At 50.8% G+C, this 17846-nt stretch overlaps 1 protein-coding gene across 17 annotated transcripts in view; it reads right to left on the bottom strand.

Moving 5' to 3' along the window:
• Positions 1–237: 237 nt before the first annotated feature.
• Positions 238–17846, bottom strand: part of RBFOX3 (RNA binding fox-1 homolog 3) — a 346079-nt gene continuing 328470 nt past the window's right edge. For 9 of the 17 annotated variants that reach the window (XM_082210955.1, XM_082210956.1, XM_082210964.1 and 6 more), the window contains 11 exons: positions 16471–16725; positions 15136–15276; positions 13430–13483; positions 11546–11638; positions 10411–10471; positions 10043–10096; positions 9452–9584; positions 7848–7887; positions 6755–6816; positions 2942–3077; positions 238–565 (listed from right to left, as the gene is read on the bottom strand). In XM_082210955.1, the coding sequence (XP_082067081.1) occupies positions 509–565; positions 2942–3077; positions 6755–6816; positions 7848–7887; positions 9452–9584; positions 10043–10096; positions 10411–10471; positions 11546–11638; positions 13430–13483; positions 15136–15276; positions 16471–16692 (1053 nt within the window). In that variant the 5' untranslated portion in view covers positions 16693–16725 and the 3' untranslated portion in view covers positions 238–508. Of the gene's footprint in view, positions 1790–2941; positions 3078–6754; positions 6817–7847; positions 7888–9451; positions 9585–10042; positions 10097–10410; positions 10472–11545; positions 11639–13429; positions 13484–15135; positions 15277–16470; positions 17699–17846 lie in introns of those variants that run through there. The other 8 variants (XM_082210966.1, XM_082210969.1, XM_082210968.1 and 5 more) reach the window with 8 other exon arrangements.

Here is a 17846-nt window from a genome sequence, read left to right as displayed (position 1 = left end):
AAAAAACAACAACACCCCTCTAAAACCCGAGAATTCCCACCCACATAAACAAGGTGGCTGTGCCCAGAAAGTCCCTGGCCTGGCCCTGCCTGGGCATCCCGAGGTCTTGCCAACTTGACAAATGGATGAACCAGCAAAGCACAAAAAGCATTGGGAGGTTCTGGGAAGCGAGAAGCAGGATTGCTAGCCCTGCGGGAGCGCTCGTGGCGTGTTCTGTGGTTAGGGGACGCCCGCAGCTCTTTTTCTTCTTCTTCTTCTTCTTCTTCTTCAGGAGGGCTGGAAGGAAGACGTGGTGGCCTGGGAGGGCCTGCGGAATCCAGTCTGTGTCAGTGCCTGTCCCTGGCCCCGTGGGTCTGCAGCGGGGTGTGGGGGGAGCAGGGCACGGGTCTCCCGGTGTGCGGACGGCTTTGCAGAGTCTGTGGGCGGCTGCCGTCCATCCGTCCTGGTCGGTGGGTTGGTCGGTCGGCCGGTGCTTGAGCTCCGTCCGGATGGCCTGTCGCTTGGCTTGTTAGTTTTGTAACTGTTTTGTTGGCTCGTTAAGTTTTGTAACTGTTTTGTTGCTTTGCTTAAAAAAAAAAATTTTTTTGTGCCCTTCCTGGTCCCAGAAGGAAACAGCTGAAGGTTTCACTACAACAGAAAACAAAGGCAGAACGTTCCATGGAGCAACCTGCAGGTGGCAGGCGGGGAAGACTTGGTGTCGGGGAAGGGCTTTCTGCTCTCTGGGGGTGTGCTGGTCTGGGTATGGTAGAGCTGGGAAGTGGGACCCTGGGACTCAGTTCCCAGCACCCAGCACCCGCCCCGCCTCCTATGTCTGCATAAGTGCCCTCCCCTCCCCTGCCCCCTTTCTGTACAGATGTATGTGCCAGACCTGCTCACACAGAGCGCTGCCCACCTCCTACATGGAACGGCTGCTCCCCGTACGAACAAAGGAGCTGGGATCATTCAGCCCACCAGGAGGCTGGTCCCAACCAGCTCCTTCACATTGCTAGGCATGTGGTTTGATAAGCCTAGAGAGCAGGGGCTCCTTGCAGGGTCCCCTCTTCCCCCACCTGCTCTCACTCTTGCTGCGTGCTTGGAAAGCTGTCCTCCACCTCCCCCATCGCATCATTCCTCTGCAAGGGGGCAGCTTCCAGTTCCTGCAGGCAGAGGAAGCAAAATTCTCCCTGCTGTTGCTTGGAGGCTGAGTGCATCTAAGCAGCGTAAGGTGGGTTGGGACTGCAGCCTGCACCTGCTGGGATTCTGGAGCAGCCTGGGGCCCTGCCCACCTGGTCTTTGCGTGTGTGTGAGTGAGGAGCGTGGGCAGTTTGCATCCGAGAGGGATAACATCCTGAGTTCTTTTAACTGCACCCTCCCTCCCCTGGGCACAATGCAGGGGGCCTGACTGGGGGCCTATCTCGAGCGCCACATGGCCCCGGGGCTCGGGAGCAGGGTGGGCTCTAGGGAGGCTCTCCGTGAGGTTCTGCTTGCTGGTGGTGTTTGGTTTTGTTTGGTCTGGCGGAAGCAGGCGCCTGTCCCAACCCTCCCCCCCGGCTGGTAGCTTTGCAAAATGAAAACCAACTTGGCGGCACACCATCAGAGACAGGTGGGATGTGAGGCATGAGAGGCGGCTTGAGGTAAAGAAATATGTGGTTTAGGCTGCCGAGGGCCAGCAGCGTGGGGCGGGGGCCCATGTCCATTTGATTTTGGTTTGATTTCTAAGGAGCAGTCAGTGTTACTATTGTGAGGAGGGGCTGGGTCTGTCTTGCTAGTAGGGAGTGAAGCGGCTGTACCCTCCTCGGTATAGACTAGCCTGCAACATCAAAGACGGAGAAAAAGCCAATCAGTATAAAGGAGAGGCACAGCCCATCCCTGCCCTGTTATTTCAGCCAAGACTGGGGTCCCTTGGGACCCCAAAGGCTGGCAGAGGCCTTGCTTTGTGGTGGGGACGAAGTGGTGGTGGTGGTGGTTGGACTCAACTCCCAGCATGCAATGCTGCTGTGGGCCTGGGCTCACAAGAAGTCCAGGGGATAATGGATGGATAAGGCTGAGGTACATTTTTTTAAAAATAAAATAAAGGAAAGCAGAGCTTTCGAAGCTGGAACTTAGCTGTTTCCTATGGACCATTTCAGTAGTAAGGGGAGAGAGATGGATTGCACTCAAGCTTCAGTCCCCTTCAGCCAGCCCAGGATCTTCCGCCCTGCCTCTCCACCCCCCCGACACCCAAAAGAACTGAACCCAATTCCTTAAGCCCACGAGATGGCTGCATAGGCCATTCGTTCCTTGTTTTATCACTGGGAAGGCACTGACACCGTGGGGTGGGCTAGTGGCTTGGGTGGGGGAGGTTAGTAAAGCAGGGTGGCTTGGATGTTTCTCCTCTTTGATGCTGTATGTGAAAGCTGATTGCAAGGAGGCATCACTGCAAGAAATGGGTGCGGCAGTGTGTGTGAGATCGGGAGTAGCAGGGAGTGGCGTTGGGCTGTGTGCTTGTGCATCCAACCCCACCCTCTGCCCTGCTCCAGTTCTCTGTCTAAGAGTTAGCTGCTCCTTCAGAAATGGTTCCTGAGCAAACGGCCACTTCCACTTGGACAAGATGCTGCCCGCTCCGGACCGCTTTCCCTACAGAGCAGTGCATCAAGGCAGGCTAAATAGGAGGAAGCCTGGTGACAGCCAAGAATGTCGCAGCAGGCCTGTGTATGTCCTTCCTAGTGGCCACAAAAGCAGGAGGGTCTGCACCAGGCCCTGTGTGTGTTGTGTGTTTCTGTCCTTCCCTCCCCACTCTTGGGATTCTCCTCCTTAGGCTTCCTTTCCCTGCACGGTGCTGAGGAGGCGGCTGCAACCGAGGGGTGAATTTGGATGTTTCCCAACACCCCTCTCTTTTTACCCTAAGTGGCCAGCCCAGCCCCAAGGCGGCATGCTTCCCAGACAGCCCCACGCGCAAATAGGTGGGAGGGAGGGCTCTTACCATAGTGCCAATGCTGTAGGTGGCAGCAGGGCCGATGGTGTGGTGGTAAGGATCTGCAGCTGCATAAACTCGGCCATAACTAGGAGCGAACACAGGGGGCAGCGTTAGAAACTGGGGGGTCGCAGAGTTGCCAACCCTAAATGTTAAGAAAATCATGAATCAGGCCCTGGATGTCATACATAGTTTTGTGGTTTTTTTAAAAGTTATAATACACTTCAACAGAAATGGCAGGATTATTTTCTGAGTTGTTAGGAAACAGCCCACCACAGAGCTTTCGGTCTTCTCCACACACACACACAGAGCACTTCAAACTTTGGACACCCTTAGAATACGCCAAGATTTGTGAGCCACGTGCAAACTGCATCTTCATTCCCACCACTCTGGTTCCTTAAGCCCGGATGAAATTCCCCCTGAACATCTTCAGAAGGTCTAAGGGAAGGAAGTCGTTACTAGCAACCAAGGGCTGGCCACTGGAAAAGTGTTGCAAATAAGGGAAATTCTGTGCTTGGCACCAGAGTGCAGGGGAAAATACGCAAACCCTGAAAAGAACTGAGAGAGCATAAAAGAAACACATATTAAAATAGGTTGCGAGATGTGCATTTGGGAGCACCTGCTCAAGCCCAGCCCTTGCCCATCACCTGAGCTGCCTTGTCACAGATAGCAGTGGGCATGTTGCGAACTGAAAGAGATGCCCTGGCATGGACTGCTGCTCTGGTTCTACCTTGCAGAGTGTCTCCCGCTCTCACTGGCAGCACAACTCCCAGGTCTCTGGCCAGAATGACACATTACATGCCCAAGTTGTGTTTCCAGTCCCCTGGGCATTCCTTCTCTGCTGCAAAGTGGCAATTGCAGGGTGGGGGGCAGCGAGGTGTGCAAGAAAGAAGCATGGGCCTGGAACTTGGCCAGAAGTGATGGCTGTGGGAAGAATGAAACAAGTGCCTGCCCCTTCCTCAGACTTGAGAGAACAAAGGCATTGGCAGCCCAGGGAGGGAAGGAGGAGGGAGGCTAGCTAGGGAGAGACACCGCAACTTGGGCTCCTTAAAAATCTGGCCAGCTCCTAGATCAGCTGTGGGAGAACTTTTGACCTGTCAGATGTTGCTGAACACTGAGTTCCAATCATCCCTGGCCACTGGCCATGCTCGCTGGGGCTGATGGGAGCTGTGGCTCAGCAAGATCCAGAGGGCCAAAGGTTTCCCACACTTATCCTAGATGAGGAGTGGGGAACCTCAGGGCAAAATGGTCCTCTGAACACTCCCTGGGCTAGAAAAGGCTTCCTGGCTAGATGTTGTCCTAGATGGTGAACATTAAGTCTGCGATGCTGTGCATCTGTGCTTATTAGAAAAAGGAGATGGAGGAGGAATCGGAGTGAATTACAGTGTGGCAACCAGATGGAAAAGGGGATCGAGATGAAAAGAACTGGTTGTGTTTGGCACACAGGAAATGGAGGCTGAATAGTTTCCTGGCTGCCTCTGGAAAACAGGAAAGGGTGCAGGAGGATGGGGAACAGGGACTGGAGCAGATCCTTTGGCAATAATGGATCATATGAACCAAGAGGAAGAAATTATAAGAGGATTTTGTATGTGAGGAAGAGAAGGAACAAAGAGCTTAATTCCAGGGGTTCTTAGACTAATATTTCAAAAAGGAGAATGGAGTTGCAAGACTGATATTCAATAGCTGAAGTCTTAAAGCAGCAAAAACTCAGGGGATTTTAAGAATGCTTCTTATTTATAGTTCAAATTACTTTGTGTGCATAATGATAACTTGGAGGTTTGAATACTGCAATGGGCTCTAAGTGGGGCTGCCCTTGGGTCTGGACTGGAGGCTTGTGGTAGGCAGATTGTGGATGGGGGCTTCTGGTCAGGGTCCTTCCCAACTCTACAATTCCATGATTCTAGAACATGTCACAGCATTGTTAAAACAGCTGCACACCTGCTAACCAAGCCAGGTTCAAGGTTCATGGATTGACTTACAAAGTCCTGAGTGACATGGGTCCAGGACACCTCAGGGATCACTGAGATCACATGCAGGAGTGTCTTTGGTTGTTCCCTGAGTTGGTGAGGCTTGTTTGACAACAATGAGAAGCCTTCAGTGTCAACAGCCCAGTCCTATGGAACACGCTGCCAACAGAGATTCAGCAGGCCTCTTCGGTGACAACTTTTAAATGCCTGCTGAAAACTTTTCTGTTCTGCCAGGCCTATGCAGGCAATTAAGAGTACACCTGTTGTGCTTTGTTGATGTTAGTTTTTTATTTTAAAGTTAACTTTTGATGATTTTATTGTTTGGTTTTTTGTTTTCATGTGGCTGTAAACTGCTGTGATATAGCTTTATGATACAGAGGTATATAACCACTTTTAAATAGATAAACCATCTCAGTAATTCTTGACACAGCCCTGTAAGGTAGCCCAGCATTACTGCGGATGGGGGGCTGAGATTATGTTGGGATTCACCTAAGACCACCCTTGTGGCTTAAATGAGATCCGAACTGTAGCTTAGAGCCCATTCTTCTAAACCAGGGGTGGGGGAACCTCCCTCTAGATATTGCCGTTGGCCAAGTTGGCTGGAGCTGGTGGGAGCTTGAGCCCAACAATGTCTGTAGGGACACACAGCTTCCCCTCCCCCTGCCCTAACCATTGTGCCCTAACCATTAGAATGCCTATACATGAAGTAAAATGTGGGCATTTTCCTCTTTGTCGAGAAATAATAGATGTGGAAAACTTTATATCATAATTTATTTAAAAGTCCATTTATATTTTCCAGGAGACTCGTGAGAAGGACCTGGCAAAAATCTAATAGGTTGCTTGCAGCTCTTTCCTGGGAAAACTGGATGGGTACCCCCGCCATTCTGTCTCCATGTTTTTCATCTGCATGCTTCCATGGAGGAAGAATGTCATGTTGGAGTGATCTAAAAGTAGTTACCGTTCAACGGTTTCCCTGATATTCCACCGATAGACTAATTAAATGACAATCAACCGCATTTCTAATAGGATACTAAAAGACAAAGGTAGTAAAGGGGTGAGGGGAATGTTAATCAGTGTGAATTAATAACCAGATAAATAATATTTCCTCCAGCTTTCCAGTAAGATAACCACAGCCACCTTTGTCATAATTTGGATATTAGAAGACCGAGGGGACTGTGAAGAGTTAAATACAGCTGCCTTGTTACCACAGAGCTTTGCCCTGCAAGAGAGGCCACCTAACAGGCCCCACAGAACTTGGTCATGTTCCATACAGTTGCTCCATATCCATATGAAGTTAGGCATGTCCACCAGAACAGAACAGAACAGAATAGAATAATTGATTCCTATAGGTGTGAAAGGAATGAAGCAGATTCTCATGAACAACTGGTATTGGAGGCACGTTATAACAAGAGCCAGGGGTCAGGTCAGATTGAGTCTGGATAGCTCAGCTGGTTAGAGCGTGGTGCTGATAATGCCAAGGTTGCAGGTTTGATCCCCGTATGAGACAGCTGCATATTCCTGCATTGCAGAGGGTTGGATTAGATGATCCTCAGGGACCCTTCCAACAATTCTATGCGCTGCTGAGCCCTGGAGTTTCATATCCAGACAGGTCAAGCAATGGCCCTCACAGATGCAGAAGTGGGTTTGTAGAGGATGGGAACACGGCCTGCTGAAGGCAATGATGGCCCACCTTCCTCACTCCTTGGGGTGTCCTATCCAGACCCCGTAAACTGGTGGGGCTGGTGGGGACAGTGCGGGGGCACCCTTCCTCATCCTTGTTGTCGAGGATGCTGGCTGATAACACTGGGCAGGGGAACCGCAAGATCAGGACTAATAAACAGGTAGGGCTGCTTACCTGTCACTGTAAGCTGCTGCTGCCGCTGCCGGCTGGGCATATCTGTAGGCTGCGTAACCCCCCTGGAGCAAAGAGGAGAGGCAAAAAGTTACTGCGAAGGCTGCGGTGCCTGTGCCGGCAACCAGGAAAAGAGGCATCTTGTGCCATGAGGCTGGTTCTCAGCAAAGAAGCTGGGCACCCCAGGTGCTAACCAAGCTCAGGAGGGACGCATGCAGCCACCCCACCAGACTAGCCCAACACCAGTCTCATTAGCATTCCCCGGGGATCTCACTAACATTAACCTGCAGAAATTAAACATGCTGAGGAGAGAATGTCACCTCCCTGGCGGGTGGCGGTGTTAACGAGATGTCGCCTCTGATAAATCCGTCAGTGTGCGCCTGAAATATTGCCCAGAGCACTTTAAATATGGAGGGGGAAATGCCGCTAGAAGACAGCATGCTGACACTGGACCAGCAAATAAATCCTGCCCTGGGGAGGGGGGAGCAGCTGTAGAAGGCACAGGGCCACTGGCAGGTCGAACCTGCGTGCGAGCCTGAGCACCACCCCTGTCCCAACATGCTCTGCTGTTTTGCAGTGATTCTCCTACAGCATGTATGCGGGGAAGCTTATTTCAAGCTGTTTCCTTCACTGCCTTGATGCTATGGGGGACTCTGCAATGGCGGGGTGGGGGTGGGGAGAGTCAATGGTACACAGACCTCATAAGCAGCTACTCAGGAGCGATGAAAAGGGATAGAGCGGATGGAGGGTGTACAGTTGCTGCCTTACCTCCTCTGCTCCCCAATGCCCCGAGACCAAGCAGAATATCCTTTGCGCTTGCGTTGCATTTGCAAGCACTGGCTCTGCAAATCCCCTGCCCGGTCGTCTCTCTTAACCAAGTGAGCAGGTGGGATTTGTCAAGACATGAAATATCCTTCCCAGAAGGTCATGTGCCTATTTACCCGCGTGTGTGTTTGTGGGGTGAGAGAGGAGTGGCGTAGCACGAGAATCAGCCGGTGGGCTACTGCAGCTTGGACTGGAAAGTCAACAAACAAGAATTTCTCTCTCTCTCTCTCTCCCCCCCCCGTAAGAGCAAATCGAGAAAGGCTGGACTTACATAAATTTCAGCACCGTAGAATCCGTCCTGGTAAACCACTCTGCAGAGGAAAGAAGCAAAATGCAACGGTGACTTATGGCTGCGTGCGAGGCACTTTGAAGTCCATTCCGTGCGACTGCACATTTGTTTCAAAGGGTAACCCTGGCTCTGGCATCAAACGGACCTTGTGACTCTGGTTTTCAGTGCTGCTAATGGCCTCTCTCTGCCTTGACGGCGGGGGAGATGCAAATGTGCTAGTCATCAAGCTGGATGGGGGCGATCTGCCTGACAGGCAAGTGGGATGACCAAGAAGGAGCAGATGCTCCTTCAGGGAATCTGGCCGCAGCCACTCAGATATGCTCCATGCTTAAGCATGCACATGGATGCTATGATTACTCATGTATAGATACTAAACTAAGCCAGTTTCTAACTCCTCTGTCAGTAGGGAATAGAAAGAGTCTGTAAAGGATGCAGCTTCTGTGCCTACTATGGCCAACTGTCCCCTTCTGCATGGCCTCTAGTCATCGTCTACCTCCACCTTTGGAGTTCCCAGAAACCGCTTGCAGGCTTCCTCCAGGCATCTGGTTGGCCGGGGTGAGAAAAGGATGCTGGACTAGATGGGCTCTTCTGATGTTCCCATCTTTCCTTGCCCAGCTGTCCCTCATGCTTCCCTTGCTGCCAAATAAATCAATAAGTAAAATCTACACTGCGCAAATCAGTTTCATACTAGAGCATACAAATAAATATTTTGCGCAAAGCACATCTGCATGAATGCAACTGGCTTGCATAATTTATGATGGGCAGAGGAGTTGAGGGTTCTTACTGGGGGGGCAGGCGGGGAGGAAGTGCACAACTACACAGTGTGCTTTCCCAGCTGTGCAATGATTGTGATATGTGAAGTGCCACATGAGTGTCTTCTATGCGGCAAGTACGTGGGCTTGACAGTCACACCCACTGGACTCCTTTAGCACTATTATCTGCATAGTCACAGTATTCAAACCAACCCAACCCAACCCAACCCAACCCAACCCAACCCAACCCAACCCAAACCCTCACTTTATATATAACTGTCAGTTTCTATTTCACTACATAGAAGAGATTGTACAGGAAACAACCAGTTTGCACATTACTAAGGCATGCGTGTGTGCCACATTGGGCCCCGGAAGGGGGCGGAATGGGCTGAAGCATGCATTGACCTGCAACGCAACCCCTGCACCAGTGGGAAGTTGCCTGTATTCCTCCACCTCGCAAAATAAAAAAAATGCGAAGAGGCAAACAGGGACAAATCTTCTGAAAGAGCCAAGACAAAATGGCCACTGAATACCTTCTGTCTGCCTCCTGAGTGTGCTAGTCACAGTGTTACTTCTATGGCCAGCTATCCTAATCAAACAGGCACACCTAACGCAGACGCCTTTCTCTAGGTGAAACGGGCAGCCAGCCAGGTGCAGATCTGCCCCAAACGTGGCTGGAGATATAGTCAGGGCAGGGTGACTAGGAAGTGTTTCCTCTGAGGCTTGCTCGTCGGGAATGTGGGGGCAGACCATTCGCCTGTTGTCTCTGTCCAAAGAGCCCAAAGGCTCCCCCCGCCCACCTTTCGAAGGCCCGTCTCTGCAGCAAATACTCACGCTCCGTAAGCGGGGATGGGCGGAGGTGGGGGAGCTGCCCGGAACGTGTTGTAGACCGTGCGCCCCCGCCCCCGTAAGTGCGCCCCCCGGTACGCTACTGCTGTTCCTGTGGCTGGGTATGGAAAGCCTGTCACTGTGGGAGAGAAAAGGAAACCGCCATGAGCACCCCCAGAAGTGTCCTCTCCTGGTGCCAGACACGGCCTGCCCACCTCTGTGTGGCAGAGGAGAGATCCCCCAGAGAGGAAGCGAGGAGCTTGCCCCTCTTCAGGTGTCCTGAGAAATATCCTCATGATATTTCATCCCACCCTCTATTCTCTATTCTATACACATCCTCTGGGAATCTTTCTGCACCCAAAACTCCCCTCCTGCTCCACTCTCTTGAGAAGAGCTCCATAGTATGACTCCTCCTCTGGCCTGTTTCACTGAGGTCCTAAGGATAGCCCCCTGCCCCCTCTTCTTGTTTTGTCATAGGCATCTGTGTCAGGAACAAGCAAGCAAGGAATAGGTTGTTCTGCTCCGAGGCTTAGCAGCCTTGCCAGCTTATTTAAGGGGCAGCTCTTGCCCAGGGACCTGGTCTGATCCAGACATTACCTGCATAGAACTCTGGGCCATAGACGGTGCCCACCACAGGGTTCAGTTTCCAACCTGGGGAGGAAGAACAAGGAGACGTGAGAGCATCACCCTGGCCCATACCTGTCCTGTGCTCTCACTGCCAGCCCCACTTGCCAGAGACCTAGGTGAAAGGCCTAAGGAGCTCTGGGTCAAGCTTTCTAGCAAACAAGAGCCAGTTTTGTCATCTGTACACCAGGATGTACTACAAAGTCAGGCTCCACGCCTGCCCACGCCCTGACACAGCCCCCCCCCCTGAAAGCATATTTTTTTTAAAAAGGCCTGCCAGTCTTCCAGCAATGACCAGCTCTGGCCTAGCACACCCTCTTGCCACAGCTTCACTCCATTACCATTTGTGTAGGGATTGGCTGCCTTCTTGTTTGTCATTACCCGGGCCGTGGCGTTGTTGACCTGGCGACACAAAGCACAGAGAAAGTGAGTTAGTGGCAGGCCTTGGACCAAAATATCCTCCTCCCAGGAGGAAACCTGGGACTGGAGACGCAAGGAACGTTTCAGGACGGACAAAAGCCAATCAGGATTTGGACCAGATTCTCCAAAGAGTATGGGCTGGAAACCCTGCCTGCATATGCCAGGTCTGGCAATGCCCCAATTTCCTTATCTTAGGTGTACAGCCCTTTGGAGCACACAGGCTTCAGACATTTTGAGTGGGAAGTTGAATTTTGGAGCTTTCAAAGGAAACGCTCCTGAACCTCTCCATTCCCAGCATAACGTTCAACACCCAGCATGCAGGGAGGACCCTGCCCAGGCTTCATGCACAGTGGGAGATCCATTCACCAGACAGGCTTGTGAAGATGCAAAGGAACACACAGGGGCAGGAGCTCCAGAAAACGATGGTGTCAGCATCAGATCAGCACTGCCTGTCCGCCCTTGACCACAGCCCTGGCGAACTCAAGCAACATTATTCTGCAAGAAGCATCTTATATGGCACAACACTTTGTGCCTCCGTGTGATCAAGAAGGGTCCACCAGGGCGAAACCAAAGGCCTTGCTCCATCTCACCTCCTAACTCACTGACACTGAGGCTGCCCATCCTGTAACATTTTGAAGAAAACAAACCAGAACCACAACCAAGAAGGAAGCCAGGCAGCAATACGACTACCCTTTAGGGCCTAGGCGTCGCAAGTGGTTCAGTCTGGCTGGCGCCTGGGAGGTTGGAGGATTTGGCAGTATCACGCTTGCCCTCCCTCCCTCCCTCCAGCTTTTCCCTGGCAGATCCCAGCAGACTCCTGCTGGAGAAGGTCTGCCCTCTTCTTCTTCTTTTGCTCTGTGCCCCACCCCTCCCCACCACCTATGGGAGATCAACAGCACAGGGCATGCAACATCCACTCGCCCGCCTGCGTGTCCTGGGAGGCCCAAGAGGTAGAAATGGTTAGAAAAGAAAGGGGTGTCTGTGTGTGTGTGCATGTGGGGAGCAAGTGTGACTCCTAACGCCCCGACGCAGAGCAGGCAGTGCACATGTTCGCACCTCGATCTTGCGTCCCTCTACGATGGTGCCATTCAGCTTCTCCCGTGCCCGATCGGCATCTGCACTAGTTTCAAAAGTTACAAACCCAAAACCCTGTGAGTGGGGGAGAGAAAGGGAAATGGAGAGAGAAAGAGAAAGAGGGGGATTTGGGAGGGAGGGAGAGAGGGTGGAAGAGGAGTAGGAGGAAGAGAATGAGAAGGGGGGAAACGGGGGTGGGGGGGACAGGACAGAGAGAGGGGGGTGAGTAAGGAGCAGTAGAGAGAAGAATTCCCCAGGGCCTGGGGAAAGAGGCAGGATGTGAACTTCCCAAGCGACCCCCAAGGGCTGGGGGGGGGGGGAGGGACGAAGCAAGGAGAAGGGGAGGGGGTAAGGCTCAAGAGGAATAAGGACAGGCACCAGCTTCCCAAGAGGCCAAAATTGCAGGGCAAGACGTGGCAGAGTACATTGCCGCTGCCTCATGGGAAGAGTGAGGTGTTCTGGACTGAGCTACTGGTACTTGCAATGGATTCCACCTGGAGAGGCATTACATTCCTGGAGATACATTACAGCATATTCATTCACTTTCTGAATGTCTGATGGAAACTATGGGAAGTCCTCATTCTTTGACCAGGACCAAAGGCCAAACCAGACAGTGACATGGGAAATCTGGGACTGGGGGGATCTCCTAACACCTTTTCCAAAGTTTAAATGCAGCTTGGGGTGTGGATAAAAAATGTGGTGGTGGTTGGGAGGGGTTTAACCCTTTCCCCATCATTGCAATTTCCCATTTGGAATACCCCTCCCCAAACATTGCCATTAGCCCTTTTGGGAGATGGGGAAAACACAGGCACCTGGGTTATACCTGCCCACCCCTACCCCCCTTTCCAAAAAACCTAATATAAGTTTTGTGGCAGGGTGGGGTGTGGGGTGGGGATTTGAATCAGGAAGACATTGTAGGGAGAAAGGAATACTAGTTGTTGGGAATCACAGGTGGGGGCAGTGCTGTTGCACTCAGGTTCTGCTTGCGGGCTTCCCTTGGACATCTGGATAGCCACTGTGAGAGCAAAATGCTGGACAATATGGGCTTCTGGCCTGATGTTTAACCTTATGGGTTAAACATCCCCTTTTCCCAGTGCCATGCTCCTGATCCAATTCCCCACCCACACCATGACATACACACAAGGAGAAATTAAGCTATGAAAAAGACGTGGGGAGATCTGGTCATCCATCTCCCATGTCACAGTCTGGTTTGACCCCAAAAGCCAATATTGAACCTGAAGAAACGGGCCTAGGAAAACTCAGTAAATGTGTTATTTAACAGCTGGGAGAAATTTCAAATCCTGTCAAACTAAACACCCCCATATCCTCCTGGAAACAAAATGCAAACTATTTTAATAAGTATTTTGGCATCTATTTCTGAAAAAGACCCATGCTCAACTCTATCTCCTGCAAAACCTTTGCAACAACTTGCCTTATGTAAAACATTTCCCCCCTCTTTTAATTTGAGTGATTTCCAGTTTCACCATGAGAGGGTGTTCTTTTCCTGCAATTAAATTGCCTTAGCTATAAGGTTTGCAGCTCCTAGTTTTATCATATTTCCAAGCTTACTCTCTCTGTAGCTTGCTTCAGAGTTAGAATCTGAAGAATGCACAAACCTGATATTGTGGAGTATCTTCATTCAACATGTTCACTTTTAGGGTGAAAGTTAAAACAACAAACTTTGATTCTAAGTCAATGGCTGTAGGGTTTTAGGGGGCAGGTGGAAGAGAGGGGTGATTAGAAACTAGGTAGGCAACTTGAGGCACAGAGAGGAAACTGGAAGGGGCAAGAGGGCAGTCTGGACCCTGGGAAGGCGCACCTACACTGATGTTTGGGTTGCACCAGACATCAACATGCTGAACCCACCTTGGAGCCGCGCTCATTGAAAATGATCTCAACATCCAGGATCTTTCCAAATTGCTGCAGAGCAAAACAAAAACAAAAGTAAAAATGGGATGGAAGGTAAAAATAGGAGTAATCATTCCCTGTCCACTCCATCTTAGCATGTCTGCTTTCATTTATTTATTTATTAAATTTAAATACCACCCTTCACCTGAAGACCACAGGGCAGTTTACAGTACAAAACCACAAAAATACGTCATGTAATAACAAACCAATAAAAAACATCCCTGTGACTTTTTAAAAGGCCATAGATAATTTAATTAGTCCAAGGCCTGGGAGAACAGAAATCTTTCATACAGTGGGGCTGGAGGCAGTCCTTGAGGTATTGCGTCCTGAGCCTTTTAAGCTGTCCATTTACTCCAAAAGGGCCACTGTGTCCTGGTAACCTCTGGAATCTGGGGAGTAAAGTACCACAAAATACCCACTTCTGTCATAGGCCGTTGAGAGCCTGCTCCATCCCTGGGAGCTTGATAGCAACATGGCAGACACTTCAGGATTGAAGGACCAGTCAGTCTCATGTGCTGCCAGGCTGAGAGAGGCTGAGTTCTACCTATGCATAGGCTGAGAAGACAGGTCAGTCCTGCTTGGGGCTGGGGTGGTGTCACAAGTTTCATGGGAGAGATTAGAAGGGAGCTCCTGCCATGGTATGACTTTGCTAGGAGCAGCTCTGCACTCTCACCACAAGGGCTGTTATGAGACCTCACAACAGCTGTTCATGGAGAAGATGTGTGCAGGATGCTGAGGGCACACAGCTTGAGAAACATAGGGAACTATCTTATACCAAGTCGGACCACTGGTTTATCAAACTCAGTATTGTCTACTCTGACTGGCAGCGGCTGTGCAGGATTTCAGACAGGGGTCTCTCTTAGCCCCAGCCAGAGCTGGAACAAGGTGTTTTGCTGTCAGAGGAGAAGGGCACGGGAGATCAGCCAGTTGTACTGGCAATTGAATCCACCACGGGTGACATGAAAGCCTCCTACACAACTGAGATAGCAAGCCTGCTTGTTGGGAAGGGAGGGGCATAGAAATGGTCCTGATGCAACAGAGTGGAATAACTGGGGGCTCCAGGGAGTGCTGTTGCTGTTCCCCAGCATCTGCCACCTGAGGCCGTTGCCACACTCTGTCTAATGGTAGAGATGGCAGTGGCCCTATCCAGGTATATCAGGGATTGAACCGGGAACCTTTTGCATACAAAAAATATGCTCTGTCCTTTCCTTTGGGATCAAATGTTATTTGATCCCACCAATTAAGGATGTTGGAAAATTCCAATGGAATAGGAAGTGGAAATTGCTGCAGTTTGCATGCTTGTCTGTGGTCAGCAACAGAGATCAGTCAAGCAAATAGTCAATACGCTTTCACAGTGTCATTGGTTTTCTTAAGTCCGCAGACTTACAAAATGTAGCTGATTTTTTTATTGCTTCTGACATAACCTTTATGTTGAAACAAATGTAGGTAACTTACATAATTTATGCTAAAAAGCGGACAGCAAGGTGAATAACGTATTTGGCAGGAACCAAACTGCAGTGGAACAGAAACAGTGATGCCCGCGACAGGGCAGAATGGAAATGGCAGCACTGGCTCTGCCTGCAGCAGGTACTCAGAGCTCTCTGGGGACATTTGTCAGTGTGCTTAGCAAAAGAGGTTGCGGGCAGTGAGAGGAATGGACTCACCCCAAACATTTGCCGCAGGTCAGGGTCCCGGAAGCGGAAAGGGATGTTGGAAACGTGTAACCGTTTGGGCTGCTGCTTGTCAGAACCACACTCTGGTGGGTGTAGCGTCTGGTTGTCTGTCTGTGCCGCTTCATCTGTGTGCTGGGGGTGAAGGGGAAAATTAGAGAGAGATTCCACTGTGATCTCACCACTGTTTTGTGCTTGCTTAAGACCATCACTGCCCCTTGCGAAAGCTGGCTGCAGATATATGGGCCGCCTGCAAGAGTGCTAAGTGTTGGGAGTTAGGCTTTGCACGTGGCCATTGGGTTTTGAGTACGTGGTGATATGAACTCATGGTGATGGACGGGGAGTGGGTGCAGCTGCAAACCTTTAACAGCATACACAGATCAGTGGCATATGCAGATAGGTAAGACTGTGAGCTGCTCAGACCTCACCATTCACAAATTTCCTATCTGGCTTCAGGCCTTAACCTCCCCAACTGCAGAATGGGAATAATGACACTGGCCTACCTTAGAGGGTGTTCTTAGGGATTCTGATCGTTATTACGTTTGCGTTCATGAGAGAGCAGGATAAAGATTGGTGCCGCCACAACGGTGGGCAGGGACAAACAAAGCGGTCCTGGCTTGACCCCTCTGGGCTTGCATGTGGGTCTGCATGTGTGCAGCCGTGTGGGGAGGCAGAGCTCACTCTCCCCGCTGCGCGGTGGCAAGCAGCCAGCCTGGCACTCAGGGACGGAGGAGCGGCTGGGAACTGCTCACTCAGCGCTTCCTCACTGAGCTGCATTACAACCACATCATTGGCACGATGGGATTGGCAAGCAGCCAAGCAGGTAGATTACAAGTGATTAGGGACACAAGGGGAGCCAGGAAACTTAAGCACTGAGCCACAAATGCCCACGGGGCAGCTGGGGCACTGGCATTGCCTCTGTGAACTTGCCTCCTGCTGCACAAGCCCTCGGCTCTATTTCAGGCCCAATTCGCCATCCCTTATTGTCTCTTATCCCAGATAAGCAAGGAGAAGGGTGAGGGGTTTTGATCTGCTGCTTCAGCCCACCTGCTTGCCTATAATGCTGCCCCCTTGGTCTCGAACCAGGACGTTCTGCCTCCCTCCATTTCTTGAGCTGAGACCTCTCCTTGGGCTTTCCAGCTGAGTTTGCGCATGGACTGCAGAGCAACCTGGCTCCATACCTGCATCCTTGCAGATAGAACCACCCTCCTCCTTCCCTACCTGACTGCAGGCTTCCTTGAACTGGCCTGAAAACCCACTCTGCAGGCCCTCTCTGGGCCAGGGCTGGTCCCCTTTCACAGTTTCTCTTTCAAGCACCGAGTGTCTTACCGGTACTGTTTGTGTGCCCGCTATGGATTGCGTGCTGGCGTCGGTGCCCGGCTGTTCGGTGTGGCTCTGTGCTGGCGTGTAGAGAGTCAAGGCATGCTCAGGTACTGTGCTCTGCCCCGAGTAGTCCTGTGCTGGGTGTGGGTGTGGTGGAGGAGCGTATTCTGCAGGGATGCCATTCTGCGGGGGTGGTGGGTACGTTGCTGGGGGGTAGGGCTGGGCCATTGCGTCAGGCGGAGCCGTGGCGTCCTGGTTGCCCTGCAGAGACATAAGAATGAGAGTAACGTGTTGACTCATTGCCTGGAGCTTCATGAGGGGCCATGAGCGTTTTCTATGGTCAGGTCCACGGTCCCCTTTTCCCCTCCCAAATGGCTGATACAAGTCCATCCAGTGACTCATCGGAGTTGCAGCAATCTTCCCCTCCGTGCAAGGCTGTATAATTGAAGGTGTCTCCTACATGCCACAGTCAGTGATGTGTTGAACCAATAAATAAATAAATCCAAATTCTGCATCATGAAGACGAGGGGGCGGGGGGGGGAGGGAGTGATGCAAATTGTTAACATCTGCAGGTGTGCACAAATGTATCCTTGCTTTCAGTTAATTTAATTGAAAGTTTTTGACACTGGGAGAATTAAAAGGAGAAATGCGCATGACAAATGAAGGCAGGTCAGGTATTTTATAACCTTCTTGTCAAATGACCCATTTTGTATGCCTCTTTATTTTAATGTAGTCTCCTTTGATTTTGTTGTTATGTTCATAGTATAATTGTACCACAGAATCATAGAATTGTGGAGTTGGAAGGGACCATGAGGTCTTCTAGTTCAACCTTCTACAGTGCAGGAATCTTTTTGCCAAAATTGGAACTTGAACCCACAACCTTGAGATTAAGAGTCTCATGCTCTATTAACTGAGCTCTTTGCTTTTAGCTGAGGTTCAGTACACTACATCAATATATTTTCTTATGAGTTTATGGAATAGAAATGAGACAACAACAACAAGGGTTGGGAAGCAAAGTTAAAAAGTTGTAAACTACAAATAGCTACTTGCTAATCCAGGGTGGGAAATCTATGACTCCCATCATCCCTAATCTCTGGCCATGATGGCTGCAGCTGATGGGGGCCAATGTCCAGAGGGCCGCTGGTTCCTCACCCGTGTCCTAATCCTTATAATGCCTGCCAAGCTACTCCCTGACACTGAGAAGGTTTTCTCTCTCTCTATGGTTTACTTTCTAAGCTTAGGGTAAAGGTAAAGGTACCCCTGCCCGAACGGGCCAGTCTTGACAGACTCTGGGGTTTGTGCGCCCATCTCACTCAAGAGGCCGGCGGCCAGCTTAGGATAGAAACCTCCAAATTTCTAAAAACAATAGCTGATCGAAACTA

This window comes from Podarcis vaucheri (assembly GCF_965113315.1).
Source record: "Podarcis vaucheri genome assembly, chromosome: 2".
NCBI lineage: Eukaryota > Metazoa > Chordata > Lepidosauria > Squamata > Lacertidae > Podarcis > Podarcis vaucheri.
The sequence above is the reverse complement of the archived record's forward strand: the minus strand, read 5'-3'. Positions and strand labels throughout refer to the sequence as shown.